At 39.3% G+C, this 17217-nt stretch overlaps 1 protein-coding gene across 5 annotated transcripts in view; it reads right to left on the bottom strand.

Annotated features, from left to right (window-relative positions):
- Positions 1-17217, bottom strand: part of DGKH (diacylglycerol kinase eta) — a 267234-nt gene that overhangs the window by 33923 nt on the left and 216094 nt on the right. For all 5 annotated transcript variants that reach the window (XM_075918953.1, XM_075918954.1, XM_075918955.1 and 2 more), the window contains 7 exons: positions 16413-16526; positions 15984-16118; positions 14890-15056; positions 6222-6327; positions 5095-5187; positions 481-600; positions 246-354 (listed from right to left, as the gene is read on the bottom strand). In XM_075918953.1, coding sequence (XP_075775068.1) covers positions 246-354; positions 481-600; positions 5095-5187; positions 6222-6327; positions 14890-15056; positions 15984-16118; positions 16413-16526 — 844 coding nt within the window. The remainder of the gene's footprint in view (positions 1-245; positions 355-480; positions 601-5094; positions 5188-6221; positions 6328-14889; positions 15057-15983; positions 16119-16412; positions 16527-17217) is intronic.

Genomic DNA, 17217 nt, shown 5'->3' with positions numbered 1-17217 from the left:
TTAAATATTTGTAAAGTGTTTCTTCTATTCACCTAGTCATTTGAGGATCCTATTGATATACGCCTGCTAAGTATATGACATGAAATCCTCATCCCATTAAAGTCACCAGCAAAACTCCCTCGGACTTCACTGGGGCTAGGATTTTATCTTCTGGGTGTAGCACATTATTTTAGCTGTTATGAAAAATATGAAATCATGTTTTCTCATACAAGTTATGATCTTTCTTGCAATGCCAAAACACGTACCAGGCTGAGGGCTGCTCTTGTACTTTTGGACTTTTTCCTTTTTAAACTTTGGCACGATGCGAAATACTGTACTTCTATTGTTTCTTTTAACATAATCCAGAGGGGGATCCTGTATGGGGAAAAAAGAGGGAAACAACCATCAAACCTTAAAACTGCCTTGTTTTATGATGGGGAATTCTGATTTACTCTTGTTTAGTGAAATAAAATTATGTTCACTTAGGAGTATTAACCTGACCTCATCATCATTTGGCTGGAAAACATAATAAAGCCACGGAATCTCAGCAAGTTTTCGCAATTCAACCTCCACATTGTGTAACGCATCAGACAGCAGCTCTTCATGCGGGGGATCCAATTGCTATTTATGAATAAACCAGAAAAATAATGTTTACTGATAGCCTTATACAGAAAGTAAACAAATGGGGAATTCTTACCAAATTTAATTTCCCTGTGCATGAATTTCACCAGTCCAGAGACTGTATTTGGGTCAATTCTATTTACAGTACAAGAATGACTGAAACAGTTAAAACTTTGGTGTGTGCCTACCTATCAGCATCTGCCATCACTCATAACACTCCAGAAATATACATGGAGATTTACAGCACAAAGGAGAATCTCCCAAATTAATGCAAAATGCAGGACAATGTAGCACTTTAAAGACTAACAAGATGGTTTATTAGATGATGAGCTTTCGTGGGCCAGACCCACTTCCTCAGATCAAATAGTGGAAGAAAGTAGTCACAACCATATATACCAAAGGATACAATTAAAAAAAATGAACAAATATGAAAAGGACAAATCACATTGCAGAACAGGAGGGGGATGCGGGGGGGGGGGGGGAAGGAAGGAAGGTAAGTGTCTGTGAATTGATGATATTAGAGGTAGGGAGAGTGGGATGTTTGTGAGTTAATGGTATTAGAGGTGATAATGGGGAAAACTGTCTTGGTAATGGGTGAGATAGTTCAAATGTTTGTTAAGTCCTTGTTGGCAAGTGTCGAATTTTAAAATTCGACACTTGCCAACAAGGACTTAACAAACATTTGAACTATCTCACCCATTACCAAGACAGTTTCCCCAATTATCACCTCTAATACCATTAACTCACAAACATCCCACTCTCCCCACCTCTAATATCATCAATTCACAGACACTTACCTTCCTTCCTCCCCCCCCCCCCCCCGCATCCCCCTCCTGTTCTGCAATGTGATTTGTCCTTTTCATATTTGTTCATTTTTTTAAATTGTATCCTTTGGTATATATGGTTGTGACTACTTTCTTCCACTATTTGATCTGAGGAAGTGGGTCTGGCCCACGAAAGCTCATCATCTAATAAACCATCTTGTTAGTCTTTAAAGTGCTACATTGCCCTGCATTTTGCTTCAACTACCCCAGACTAACACGGCTACATTTCTATCACTATTCCCAAATTAATGGATGTCCAAATCCAGAGAAATCAAATTTCCAGTAAGAAATTGTGGCCTTGTGCCCCCATCAATCCAGAAGCAGAACTGGTAATCAGCAAAGTACCAAATGTAGAAATATTAATATTTTGCATATTTCCCATTTTGCACATTTCCCATTTCGGCTATAAGCTCATGTCACAAAACAAGAGCGAGCCAGAAATTTAATAAAGGCCAATGGCACGAAGAAAACTTAGAGAAAAAACAGAGTAAGAGAAAACAAGTGTTGATTATAGTATTAGGAAGTTCAAGGTTGGCATTCTTCAAACATTTTCATGTGATGTACAGCTTTTCTCTGGTTAGGAAGCAAAATAGAACGAGTGGAGTAATTAGGATTCTTCCATGAAGGCCTTTCCAAGATTTCAGCATCCCTTTAACAGACGACTAAGCGAAGAACTAGGAGCTAATAAATCCCAAATTCTAATCCTAGCTCTCTGCTCCCTCCCATCCTGCCCCCACATTCTCCTTCACTCCCACAAAGCTGTGCCCCCAGCACACTCTCCAGAAGGGCAGCAGTGCTGGCACTTGCAGCCCCTCAGGAGCAGTGCTGGGGTGAGGAGAGGTGGGGGGGAGAGAGGCGGAGTCTCTTCCCTGTCTGGCCCAGCCCTTTGCCTGCAGCTCCAGGGCTGGGACAGGCAGAGCCCAGGGCTGCTTAGGGTTGGATCCTGCTTGGCCAGGTGCAGTGGGGCGCTGGGGAAGGGACTCGCTGCCCCTTCCCCGCCTCCAGCCTTTGGGGAGCAGCATGGCCAGCATGCTGGCCACCCAGCCCCAGTTCTGCGGAGCAGTCTCTGCCCCACCCTCTCCTGAAGCAGGAAGCAGAGCCAGGGACATGCATGCCTCTCCTCTCTGCCATCCCAGCAGAATGCCAGAGCTTGTGCTCCCGCCACAAACAGTTGTGTGGATTTCCTGAATGGTTTCATGCAATCAGTGTAGAAAGCTAATGCCCTTCTCATGTCTAGTGTGTGCAGCACCCTTTGTCTAGTGCTATAGTGTGGTTTCAGATTAAAAAAGACTGGTAGGAAGATATCTTTACCCAGGTGGGGTGGAGACACCACCTTGGGCAAAAAGGTGGGATGTGGCCTGAGCTGCACCTTGTCCGTATGGAAAAATGTATACGGGCATTCTGAGGAAAGAGCTCTCAGCTCAGACACTCTCCTCACCGAGGTGATGGCCACCAGGAAGACCACCTTCATAGAAAGATGAAGCAATGAACACTCAGCCATTGGTTTAATGGGGTTGTCCCATGAGTTTATTGAACACCAAGTTAATGTCCCAAGTAGGTATAGGTAAAGAATAATATAGATACAACCTGTCTAACCCCTTCCTAAAGTGGGTTACCATTGGATGACCAAACAGGAACCTTTAGGAGAACCCTTGGTAAAAAGCGGACACAGCCGCTAGGTGAACCTGTATAGAGGAGGGTGCTAGGCTCTGCTTTCCTAAATGTAACAGGTAATTTAATACCACTGGGATGAGAGGTGCTCTCCTGGGGGAGAGATTCCATTCTGCACACCAGGTAAAAAACCTCTTCCACTTGGCTATGTATGCTGCCCTAATGGAGGGCTTCCTGTTTCCCAGTAGAACCTCCTGCACCAGGGAAAAGCACTGAAGCCCTAATGGATTGAACCATCTAGCTTCCTTGGCATGATATGGAGAGAGCATAAGTCTGGGTGTCTGAGATGCTCCTGATGTTGAGTTAGTCGGTCTGGGTACAGGGGAAGGGCTATCAGCACCTCCACTGACAGGTTGAGTAGAACAGAAGAATCCTATGTACTGTTACAGGCTGGAGACTGAGTGGCTGGCAATTCTGAAAAAAAGTACCTGGAGATTACAGTGGATAAGAAGCTAGATATGAATCAACAATGTGCCCTTGTTGCCAAGAAGGCTAACTGTGTATTGGGCTGCATTAATAAGAGCACTGCCTGAAGATTGAGAAAAGTGATTATTCCCCTTTATTTGTCACTTCTGAGGCCACATCTAGAGAACTGCATACAATTTTGGACTTTCCTCTAAAGAAAGAATGTGGACAAATGGGTATAGCACAGGGCAATGAAATTGATTAAGGCTTATGAGGAGAGGCTCAGGGAACTGGGTTTATCTAGTCTGCAGAAGAATGAGAGTGGATTTGATATCAGCCTTCAACCATCTGAGAGGAATTTCAAATAAGGTGGAGCCAGGGTATTCTCAGTGGTCGCAGAGGACAGAACAAAAAGCAATGGTCTCAAATTGTAATGGGGGAATACTAGGTTGGAGATTATGCAAAAGTATTTGTCATGCCCCCCCTGCTTTTTGAAAATTGGTTTATGAATATGCATAATTCAAAGATGCTTTATGCAAAACAGATGATATTACATGTCATTTAAAAAGTTGTAATCTGCTGAATCTGTATATCCCATTTATGTACAGGCCATCCTCACTATAAGTCCAAAATATGTTCCAAAAAACTTGAACTTATAGTAAAACAACTTAAAGCAGGGAATGTTTTTCCCATGGCTGACTTCCATTTGCACACATTATTTTTTTTGGCACAACTAAAGAGCAGGAAATGGGAGGACTTATAACGTATGAGTTCCGACAGGCATCAACAACTTTAGTGTGGAATGGATTATACTGGGATTACTTATAGTGGGGATGCCCTGTTCATGTATCTTTATTATATGTGAAGTTAGAAATATTAAGCAGGAACCTGTTTATTAGTCCAGGTATTCTAATAAAAGCCACTAGTGATACTTTAGGAACATAATGGCTAGATGATCGAGTCATGGACCTGTGAATTTTTTTTTTTCTGTAAGCCCAAACTGTGGTTGGTCTTATGAAGGAAGTGGGTTTTGCCCACGAAAGCTCATGATACTATAGATATATTTTTACTAATCTCTAAGGTGTCACAGGACTACTCGTTATTTTTAAAGTTACAGACTAACATGGCTACCCCTCTGAGACAGTTCTACATAGTGTATCATGCGGAACCCCATTTCTTTCCTCCTCCCTCACCATATTAAATGTATCAATTTCTAACTGTAAATCCAGAGCACAATATGTTATTACTGAAGCAATTAAGTACTTACAGATCCACACAGAAGCAACCAAGGGAAGAGATGCACTAACTTTCAATACCAACAAAGTTTTACCAGACACTCATTGATTAACAATGGCTTAAGAAGAAAAACTAATTTCTATTATGGTGCAAGTAGAAGAGCAATTCATATTCCATTGCAATTCCAGTGACAAGTGAAGTATATAACATCTGATTAAGCCTTGTATAAGCTGTATAGAGACTGTATTTCATTGCATTATAATGCTATGGTGCACCTTTAAAGCATGATATACACCGGGACAAGTTACATAAGATGTTTATGAGTAAATAAATCAAACATTTATTTTTATCTTCTTACCAAAGGAATCCTTCCGACTAGTAGAGATTCAGTTTCATTATGTAGTGCCTTCACATTGACAGCTATTTCAATGGCAGTGTTTCTGGTAAGACTCTGGGAACAATAGCAGAACAGTCAAGTGAAGGACAATTATTTAAAATGTGAGCTTTTTCTAAAGCAACTTGGTTGATTCAGTTCTGCTTAAGAAGTTTATTCTATCAAACCAAAGGGAAGAAATCAATGTACACAAGCCAAAATCTGATCTCAGATGCATCTCTGCAACTGCCACCAAAGCTTGTGGGAATCGGTTGGTTCAACAGAGCCCACTCCTGCTCCTGAAATCATGTTAATGCACAAATCCTACAAAAGCTCAAACTGTGGGGGTTGGACTGAAATAAGGAGCTCAGTTCTGCTCCTCCTGAAATTATTGCAGGAGCACTATGTCCTCCATAGCCACCACTAAAGTGTGTGTGCATCTGTGTGAGTTTGTCTGCATGCCTGGCATAGCTAGGTATAATTCTGTGTCCATCTCCCAGCACTCTGCATCATGCCCTTGATGCTATGACCTACTGTCCCCTGGTATCTTTCTTTGCCCCAGCCCATCTATTTTCAATATGTTTCATGTCCCACTCCCTCTTAGGTCCAGTTTCCAGAAAAGGCAACATTTCTCGACCCTCCCTCTTCCCATCAGTGGGGAGGGTGAGACGAGAACTGTAGGGTATCTTCTGCTTCCTCCAATGTGCTCCAGGTCTGTGGGGAGGGGAGTCTTTCTCCCGCTTCCTCTTCCCTCTGGTTGCCCTTGCTGATACTCACTTTGACTTTCAGACCCACTGAAATAGAGTCTCAACAGAGCCCATCAGCTATCAAATAAGCATAAGAAGTGCAGACACTGCTGCTGCAAGGGCAGGAGAAAAGGCATTGCTGTTTTCTTCCTCATCCCATTTGGTGGTTGTGTCTATGTCATACTCTTCAAGTTAAGCATGTTCACCAGACAGAAGTCTGGGATATCAATAATCTTGCTAGTTAACATGCTAGCCATTAGAAAATGGTGATTGAGACTATGGAACTACTCCAGTGTCTCCAGAGACACTTCTCACATATGGGCTACAGTTGATTTACTATGAAAGAAGGTTCTGTTGTTCCTTTACCTCAGGAAACCTTGGATTGGCTTTATTTAATGCATGTGAACATGCATTGACAGCATGAGCCAGCTCCTGTTCCAACAGGCTGTGTATTTTTGCTGCTTCACAGATTCTACAAAGATAAGAAAAACAGGAAAGATAGTTTGTCAGTTTCTTTGACCAATAGTTAAAATGTGATTTAAATTAAAAAACTTTGGTAGATGGAAAATAAATATTTCAGAGAATATTTACACTAACTGCTCTATAGTCCTATGTCTCTAAGAGCATGTGTACACTGGGGAGTTATTTCAAAATAACAAGGCAAGTGTCCACACTACCAAGCCTGTTATTTCAAAATACTAACTCCTGCTTGTGAAGAGGAATAAGCTTATTTCAAAATAGTTTATTTTGGGAGTTATTATTTCAAAATAATTTATTTTGAAATAACCTGGTAGTGTAGACATAGTCTTAGTATCCAAAGCTTACGTACAAGTATCACCTTAGACAACAAGCACTTTGCTCTCTTGTCTAACTGACAAGACCTTAATACAGATGGTCTTCTCTGATATGAAAGATGAAAGCATGTTTATTACCTTAATTGTCCCATCAGTTCCACAAGAAGTAACGGTAGTTCAAATTAGAGATCCTAATTCGAACCACCTACTCCGTGCTGCGTGTAGCCGTGGGCACGGAGTGCGGACTAAGGGACATTTAAAAATGGCGGTGCCTGGGAAGATGCAAATGAAGCCCGGGATATTTAAATCCCGGGCTTCATTTGCAACTTTGAATGCTTACATTAGCCTCCCAAGTTCGAACTAGGGGGCTAGTGTAGACATACCCTTACTGATCAAACCATTAATATTCATTCAGATAATTCATACAGAAAACACATTCTTAAGAGAAGTCTTATGTTGGTGTCATGTGAAAATCAGTATATCCTGTTCATGAAACTTAATAATCAGAGGACAATCCTCTTCAAATGCAAATGCATAAAACTGAATGTGACCACTTGTGATCATTAAAATTCCAATAGCACTTACAATCTAAATACACTTTTTATAACCATAAAGATATTACTTTATGTATCCTGGCTAAGTTTCAGTTAGGATAATTATATTTTATTATGCCTAGATAAAGTCTCCCTTTCTGCCTACCTATATTCAGTTTAAACTAGGGATGTAATAGTGTAGTCGATTAACTGATCAACAGATAAGCAAAAAGCTTATAGGTTAATGCTACAGACTACATGCATTTTCCTCCCCTCTCCTTGACAGTAAATTTTTTAGCAGGCTGTCCAGCAGCCTGGCTCAGTACAAGCTCATGCTGGGTCCAGGAACTACCCATGTTGTGGCTCAATATTTAAAGTGTACTAAGAGCCGGGTGGGCAGGCAGCCTGGCTCAGTTCTGGCTCGCACCAGGTGTCGGAGCTTAGACCCCTTCATAGATAGAAGCTGCTGCCCCCCCACACTACTACTTCTTTATCAGAGACAACAGCCAGCCGCCTGCAAGGGGAGCTGGTTTTTAAATTGGCTCCCCTCGCGGCTGGAACCCCACAGTGCTGCCTCTGATACAGAGGCAGCAGCACGGAGCAGCAGGAGACTCCTGGGAGGTGAGGCTGAAGTGCAATGGCTACCAGCCCTGCCCCTGGTAACTCTAGAATAGTGGACTAACTAATAAGAATTCATGAGGTTACTCAACTATTCAATTAATTGATATTTAACATCCCTAGTTTAAACTGAATATACTACAATTCTGGTTCTAAACTTATGTAGTTAAACAGCTGTTCTAGCAGTGACTGGTGCATGACGCGATTTCTGTCTGCAAGCACCATAACACAGTCCACTGTTAAATGGGTATTTTCACTTGTTCATAAATGTCTCTCAAATATTTTTAAGCTGAAATGATCTATGTTAGTCTCTTCCCAAAGGTAAGTGCTTTAGAAAACACCTACAGAACAACATCTGGTTCTGCAATTTTTCAGCTTGAGACTGATAAGTTGACTGGAGGAAAGGAAAAATATTCCACAGTTATATGTTGCAATTGAAATTTTGCACTTGCACAACTCAGATGGCTCTACTTAGAAATGTCTAATGTGGTGCTATCTTAGACATTGCTAAGCTAGGAAAAGCAATCCACGTTTGAAGACAATCCTTGTTTTAAAATTATGAAGGTCTGAAAAGTGTGTGTGTGTGTGTGTGTGTGTGTGTGTGTGTGTGTGTGTGTGTGTGTATGTGTGATAAAACATTTTTTGTTTAAAGTAGAAGAGCACCTCAAAGTTGATTTGTGTTAGTATTTAGAGGGTGGTCTGAAATATTTTAACATAAGTGTCCTTAAACTGCTGGAGGCTGCATGACTTAGGACCAAAGCTCTGACTGAAGGTAGCATGGTACAGCAAACAGAGTCAGGAGGACAAAAATTCTATTTCTAGCTCTATCACTTGACTCAGTGTGTGCCCTTGTGCAAGCCACTTATTTTTCTGCACCTGTTTCCCATCTGTAAAATGGAGAGGATGCTGTTCACGTTTGTAAAGGATTTGGTGATCTACAGATGAACAGTACTCTTCCACTATGACATATTTTCATTAAGTTATTTAATGGTCCCTACCAACAGCAACAGAAGGGCAGCTTTAAGATCAAGAGGATGGCAGACTTCAGACTGTTTCTCCAAGCAGCAGCCTAGCCCTCAGCAAATGCAAAGAAAAGTAAGGCCACCATCATCGCACTGCATGCAAGGGAAGGAACAATGGGGTGAAGCTTCAAGGACATTCCCGGCAGCTATACCCAGTGAACATTATGAGGAACAGAGGGGAGTATGAAGAAGGCAGTAGAACACGAGGGGCCTATCTGCAAGAAGTTATGTGCTGAACTCAGAGATATTCTCTTCACTTTCCCAGACAAGAGTTCATCCAATAACACAGAAAGCCAGTGAAAACACAGGAGGGGAACAAGAAGGCTGGAACAATGAAAGCAGTCAGTAAAACACAGCTGGAATCAAGACTAGACAGTACCTCAAAAGATAGGCAGAATGAAAGCAATGAACAGAAACTTGCCACTAGATATTGAGACCCCCCCCCCCAAGCACATCTATCATCTCAGACATAAAGTATTCCTCTTTCAGCATCATCACTTATGGCAACTTTGTAGCAAGATCGGGGCTATGTCTGGACTGAAAACTTCTTTCGGAAGAAGCATTTCCGGAAGAGATCTTCCAGAAAAATGTCTTTCGAAAGAGAGCAGCCAACACACAGCAAAAGCACAACAAAAAAGCGATCTGCTTTTTCAAAAGATAATGTCCACATTGATTGGACACTATCTCACATTTAAGTTGTGATTACTGTGGACAGAGTGGCCACCGGGGCACCTGTGTTTTTTCCTGGAAGCCTTTTCTTTCGAAAAAACTCCCTCTTCCACAACCACACACGCCTTTTTCCAAAAGAGCTTTTTTGGAAAAAGGCTTCTTCCTTGTAGAATGAGGTTTACTGCCATCGGAAAAATCCCTACGTTCTTTCGACTTTCTGTTGAAAGAATGCAATAGCAATGTGGACGTAAGTATTGTTTTTCTAGAAAAACAGCCGTTTTTCTGGAAAAACTCTGCAGTGTAGACATACCCTAAGGGTATTTATATTATCCAGTTTCTGTTGAAAGATACCATTTGAAACAGAAAATGGAATAAAATGCAACATGAGATTGCTGATGGTAGATCATGTTAGACTAAACCAATATGTTTATCTGATAACTGATTTTTAAAACATGAGATCTAATCTGCCTTGACTTCAATAAAGCATTTGACACAATGCTATTATTAACTAAAATAAGGATTAATATTGGAATTGTAAACTGGATAAGGAACTGACTAAAGTGGAGGCAACAAAAATTTGCTCTGAAAGGAGAGTTATCAGACTGGAGAGAGGTTACTAGTGGAGTCTCTCTTAGCACCATTCTTACTTAATTTTTTTCAGTGATGCGGGCACAAAAAGGAGTAGTGTGCTAATGAAATTTGTTTATTACTATGAGAGGCATTGTCAATGCAGAGGAGAATCAGACTATACATAAGATTTTACCAAATTCATGACCATGAAAAACATATCACGGAATGTGAAATCTGGTCTCCCCACAATTAAGTCTGGTCTTTTGTGTTCTTTTACCCTGTAGTATACAGATTTCATAAGGGGTAGACAAGGGTTTTCCAAATTGGGGTCCTGACCCAAAAGGGAGTTGCTGGAGAGATGTGAGGCTATTTTAGGGGATCACAGCATTGCCACCCTTACTTCTGTGCTGACATCAGAGCTGGGCAGCATACCATATCCTGCTGCCATTACTTAAGCGCTGCTGCTGGCTCAGCCTTCAAAGCTGGGCTCTCGACCAGCAGCCACCACTTTCTAGCTGCTCAGCTCTGAAGGCCGAGGTGCTGCCAGTAGTATTGTAGAAATAAGGGTAGCCATAATAACTGTGTGAGACCACACCCACACAGCTCCTTTTTAGGCCAAGACCCCTAAAACTACAACACTGTGACATTTTAGATCTAAATTGCTGAAATCATGAAAACTGACATTTAAAAAATCCTCTGAGTGAGATTGACCAAAATGGATTGTGAATGTAGTAGGGCCTTAAATACAGAAAAAACTGGATGATGTAGGGGACTGGAGTAATAGAAATGGGATACAATTAAAGAGTACAAAGTGACAGGTAATACACCTATGGACTAACAACAAGAATTTCTGCTATAAGCTAGTGGCTCAGAAATGGGAAATGAAAGAGGAGAAAGACCTAGGTATATCTGTCAATCAGATGTGACTAGGAACCAACAATGAAGTAGTCATAAAGAAGGCAAATGTAATCCTAGGATATATCTGATGAGGAATTTCTAGGAATGATAGGGAAGTATTCATGCTATTGTATGAGGCACTTCTAAAACTGTATTTGGAATATGGTGAAAAATTCTAGTCATCCATTTTCAAGAAAGATGAATCCAAACTGGAACAGGTACAACACTGAGCTACTTGGTAGATCAAGGTTACTGAGAGCCTAATTAGGAGAACAAACTAAAAGAGCTTAGTTTGTTTAGTCTAGCAAAATGAAGGCTATAGGAGGAACCTCATTCTTTTTAAATACAATAGGATAAGCAGCAGGGAGAAGAAGAGCTATTTAAACTAAAAGACACTCCTGGCACAACAACAAATGGGCCATGAATAAATTTGTTTGGAAATTAGAAGGTTTCTAATCATCAAAGAAGATTGCTTCTGTAACAGTCTCCCAATAATAGCAGTGGAGCAAATAATCTAACTAGCTTTAAGATGCAGTTTGCTAAATTTATGAATGAGATTGTATGACAGCTTACCTTTGATAGAATGAGCTGAACTCAACTACTCATGAGAACCCTTCCAATCTGTGTCCTGTGTTCTTCTGAAACATGCAGTGAAGTGACTTAAAAATGAGTGACTTTATTTTCTGTACATTCAAAACAAACATTTTCATACATGAAAATATTTGCTTCTTTGAAAACATATGGCTTTCAAAATAAGGACTACATAGTGGGCCTTTTCTTTATTTTTCAGGGGTCTCTCACATAAAAATAAAAGAGCTATGTAAATTTCTTGGGAAAAAAATGAGTGGTGACTTTGGAGACTAAAATATCTTATAATAAGCACTTCTGGAAGCTTTTAAAAATGTTTGTGACTCAATACAAATGTGCTTTTCTTTGAATTTTCCCTTTCTTAAAAGAAAACCTTGCATTTTAGGGGGAAAATGGTTTCTAGAACTGAATGGGAGAGCAGAAGCAGTTTGATGTAGGCTTACCGCTATCAGCCAAAAATAGTCTTTGGAAGCATTGCTCAAGATTTAGAAAACATTGAAACCAACAGAATTTAAGCTCCAAACTGACATTACCACAGTTCTAAATATAGTGGGGTCCTTGTGTGCCTTGGTAAGGTGTCCTTGTTAAAGTGAGCCTTGGCTGCATGTTAATGCAGAATGATTCAATGGATGGAATTACTCTGATATTTAGAGGAAATGATTTTCAGCATGACACTGAGGGCTTGTCTTCTGGGGACACAGAAGATTAATCTAAGTTAATTTTTAATGTGGATTAGTTAAACCACATTAAACTTACATAGATGCTTTTACTCAGAATTAAAGTGTCCTTAATTCAGGTTAGTTTGATTCACTTCCAAAGTGAATAAAAACTGAACTGAATTAAAGACACTTTAATTTTGCATAAGAACATCCACACAATATTTTGATACAGTTTAACTAATCTACTTTATTCATATTGTCAGTTAATTTGGATTAATTTTCCTCAGTGTTCCTATGTAGATGAGCCCTGAGCAAGCAGGAGAGTTGGATGGGATTAGTTTGCATTTGACTATGAATGGGAGGATGGGAAAATGTATGAGCCAAAATCTAAACTGAATGTGGATTTCTTCAGTACATCACTGGATACAAAACTGGTTTCTTAAAGTTGAGAGTTTTCAAATTAATAGCCAAAATAAACCTTGCAATTTATAAATGCTTTAGAATATGGGGCTGATTTGAAACTGAGGAAGGAGCAGCAAAGCTGAACTGACATAAACCACTGAAATTCATTATTGTTCCTATGAAGAAAAACCTTGAGCAGATTCAGTGCCTCATGAACCCCTGAAGAACAACACTTCAACTGATCAACAGTCAAGAGACCCTCAGGACTTGCAGCAGAATGTGAATTCTCATAACATTCTCATTTGCTGATCATAAGTATTGAGCCAAATATAACAACAGATTATGTACAGAAGAACTTTGGGGAAATAGAATGCCAGAACACTGCACGCACATCCAGAGACTAACTGGTTTGAAATGGATTTTGTTACAATAAGGCAGGAGATGCAATCTTGCCTTGCAATCTATGATAACAATGAATATGTACACAAAAAGGTAAGAAGGATCTATCTAACAATTCGGTTTGCTTAGACTTTGTTCTTGCAAATATTTATTTGTCCAGTAGTTTAAGTGTTCAGACTGTTTTTATGTTCAAAAATAGAAATGGTTTATGAAACCAGAAACTGTGCTGCTAATAACTGGGCAATTAGGGGGATACAATTTGTGTGTTGGGATACAGAATCAGAGTCTTTACAGAAAAAAAGGTGTGGCGGCTAGGAGAATGAAGGGATGGGAAAATATTTCATAAGCCTCAGAAAAAAATGCCAAGGTTTTTGAATACCAATTTCCAGTCCTGTGGAAAGAGGATATCAGAGATTAAAATCCTTTTCAATTTAGGTATAGTGGTTCACAGACTCAAAGATAATACCAAGAGAGTGTTACTCTCCAGGACAGAATGCTTCCCTTTCTGAGCCTGGGACAGGTGTAAGTTTGGGAAGAGGAAGAAGGGGGCATTTCTACATCTAAGGGTGTGTCTAGACTACATGCCTCCTTCGACGGAGGCATGTAGATTAGCCAGATCGGAAGAGGGAAATGAAGCCGCGATTAAAATAATCGCGGCTTCATTTAAATTTAAATGGCTGCCCCGATCTGCCGATCAGCTGTTTGTCGGCAGATCGGGGGAGTCTGGACGCGATGCCCCGACAAAGAAGCCTTTCTTCATCGACACAGGTAAACCTGGTTTCACGAGGCTTACCTGTGTCGATGAAGAAAGGCTTCTTTGTCGGGGCATCGCGTCCAGACTCCCCCGATCTGCCGACAAACAGCTGATCGGCAGATCGGGGCAGCCATTTAAATTTAAATGAAGCCGCGATTATTTTAATCGCGGCTTCATTTCCCTCTTCCGATCTCGCTAATCTACATGCCTCCGTCGAAGGAGGCATGTAGTCTAGACACACCCTAAGAGGAGAAATAAGAAACTTTTCTATGGGTAGTGGATATTCTTTTAAATGGTGGCTGTTTGAAGAGGTTAAAATAAATCCTGATGAGAAGGATTAGCAGGCAGATGAGGTGGTTAACAGCACGCATTTAATATACCGTGCAGTTTATACATGAATGTCACCTCCACATATGTGTGAATGCGTGCATTTTCATACATTTGTCACATAAAGTCTTTTTGATTTAAATGTAATGTTTTGTTGACCTCCAAAAACTCAATCCATTATCAACTATATATTTTTAGCTTTAATGTATCACTTGCTATCTCTCTCTCTCTCCCATTAATTTTAACACAGCTACTACTAGACAGTTTAACATACAAACCCATTAATTATGGTCTCTTCTAGTCCAAACAAAGAAAAAAGATGAGTATCACTATTTTATTGTACTGTGCCTCTCTGAAAAATGGTACATCTATGAGTTTAAAACAGTGATACTTAAAAAAAAGAAGTTTATGGCTAAACCTACTTTGATTATCAGAAAATAAAACAGCAGAATGTGTATTATATGTATATAACAAGGCCAGTTGAAAATTTTTTGTCAAACTTGTTTTTCAACAGAAAATTCTATTTTTGACTAAAGTATTTCTGTGAACAAAGTCTCTACTTTCTGCAGAAAGTGCTAAATTTCCATAAAAAACTGTCTGGAAAAAAACTCTGAAAATGTCAAAAAAAATTCTGGAAGAAAACATTTGCTGATCCACTGTAACACATAAAATGCATCTTCAAAATACTGATACAGTGATCACAAAAAGTTTTAGTAAAAATACAGAAGCATACTGAGCTCTATAAATAAATCTAACTTAGGCAGTATGCAACTATCCCATTAAACCCACTATTCTACTGCACCTGGTAATAAGTTCTTCTGCAGCTTGTGAACAGAGCTGGATCTGTGCAACCTCATCTTCCATAGCCAACTCAACAGCATGCTGAGGATACAAGTGAGATCGGAGGACAGGTTTGCAGGAATCATACTTCTGTTTGTCTTCCCAAGACTTCAGAGTATTTTCAAAAGCCTGATGAAAATGATATTAATATGTTAGCTGACAGTACCTGCAATTTTTTATTTAAATTTATTAGTCACACAGACTGATGCATCATTTTAGATAAATATTACAAATACTCTGGTCTATACAATAAATAGTGTTTAAAATTACTCTTTAAAATTAAATTTAGAGAACTGTTACTTCTGTGAGTAATCTCTCTCCCCTGTCCTCAGTAAAATATGCTGAGAAAGATACATTACAATTACATGAATGTAGGCATGCTCTTTCAGGACAAGATAGTCTGATGAGTGCAGTGAGAATCTAACAGTCATGCAGAGTTCAATTGGGTGGGGGGGAAGTCCTAACAAATTTGCTTTAAACAGTGAAGTGTCTGTATAACACAAGTCAGCATGCAGGGACAGAACAGAGTTCAGCATCTACTTGTTCAGTGGACAGAAGAAATTTGAGGAAATAGAATGCCAGAACAGTGCACACACATCCAGAGACTAACTGGTTTGAAATGGGTTCTGTTACAATAAGGTAGGAGATGCAATCTTGCCATGGCAGTCATGGAGAGGCACACTATATACCTAATTATCTATATAATTACAGTTAAATGTCCAATTTATGATAAAGTATAAAGTTAGCACCTGAAAGAGAAAGTATATTACAAACACTAGTACTCTTTATACAAAAATATACATATAATTCCAGGTAAAGATAGATAGACTATTTTCTCCTGGAAACTTAATGATTTCATCTTATAAAAAAAGTCAGACATTCTAGCAGGTGATAAAAATCTGAGTTAAACTATTTGTGTGAAAGACCATATCGATACCACCCTTGTATTTATTATTTCATAAGCTATTTTCTCTTATTATAACTGAATCAAATTGTTGTAATAATGGCACCAATGAAGTGTCCCACAGAAATGTTAAAATGCTTTCTGTAACTTACTCTGTCTCGTGTTAGCATTTGAGCTCTGTTTTTATGTACAATTTTAATAACCCCTGGGGGCTGGATCCATGCCTCTCCATCTACTTGCACTGGAACACCTTCATCTCCAAGTATGGTGATCTTTACTGACCGACACTGAAAAAGAGTAAACATGTTATTTCACAGAGTAATATATTAATTAAACTGACAGTCCACCTGCACTAAACTGGTTGTTAGCAGCTATGGCTTCTATCCAGGCTTGTCTTAAGAGTAAAACACTATTGTACTCAATTCATCATTTATATTGATGACTTGTTACCCATTCGAATTAAAACAAAGTCAACATTTTATTATGTATAATGCAGTGGCTGTGTAGACTATTTCTTTTCTCTGTAGCTTCCTAGTATGCCATGCCAACTACATTAGTTGCTTCCCAAACAAGATATATACCTGTGCTATTCTGTGGTGCTGCAATTTGATGACTCTTGAAACTGCCATCTGCATGCTGCCAAATACCGCAACAACTTCTAGTATTTTGTCATCAAATGATGGTGCCCCAAATATCTGAAAGGAAAAATAAAATATCAATATTGGACTCTAAGATCTTATCTAGATTGCAATTTACAGAGAGAAAGGATCCTGTCTCATTTTATGTCTGGTGCAATTCCAAACACACTTTAGGTATTTAAATAGTAGAACTAATGTATTTAAAAAATAAAATTCTAGATTAGAGTGTATGTAAATTACATGCTAACTTTAACACAGGAAAAGATTGCCATAACAAGGGTGATCATAATGGCAATTAAAGTAACGGAAAGCTATAGTGTATTATCTATAGATAGTGTGGATGGCAGGTATAAATGCACATAGTAAGAAGTGTTAGTCAATTTAAGATTAACGTGACAAACATAATTATGTTAATCTTCAACTGGTCAATATTCCTAAAGTCCAATAGGGCCTTGAAATGAAGGAAGATGGCATTATAATTGATTTGTTTTAACACAGCTCAGAAGTTCTTCTCCTCCTTTGTCCAGAATTCTGTTTAGGCTATCTTCAAAATCTACATTGGTAAATGAAGTGTCAACACTTCTTCATTTAATGCTAAAGAATCTCATTTTAAAACATAAAATTCACTTCTTGTAATAATGATAACTTTACTTAAACATTTTGTTTTTGAATCCAACTAGTAGCCCAATCCGGCAAAGATGTAAGTACTTATCTGTTGACTTCAACAGAACTAATCAGAAGCATAAAA

The sequence above is a fragment of the Pelodiscus sinensis genome, chromosome 1, assembly GCF_049634645.1.
Source record: "Pelodiscus sinensis isolate JC-2024 chromosome 1, ASM4963464v1, whole genome shotgun sequence".
In the NCBI taxonomy this organism is placed as follows: Eukaryota; Metazoa; Chordata; order Testudines; family Trionychidae; genus Pelodiscus; species Pelodiscus sinensis.
This window is presented reverse-complemented; position numbering and strand designations above follow the sequence as displayed.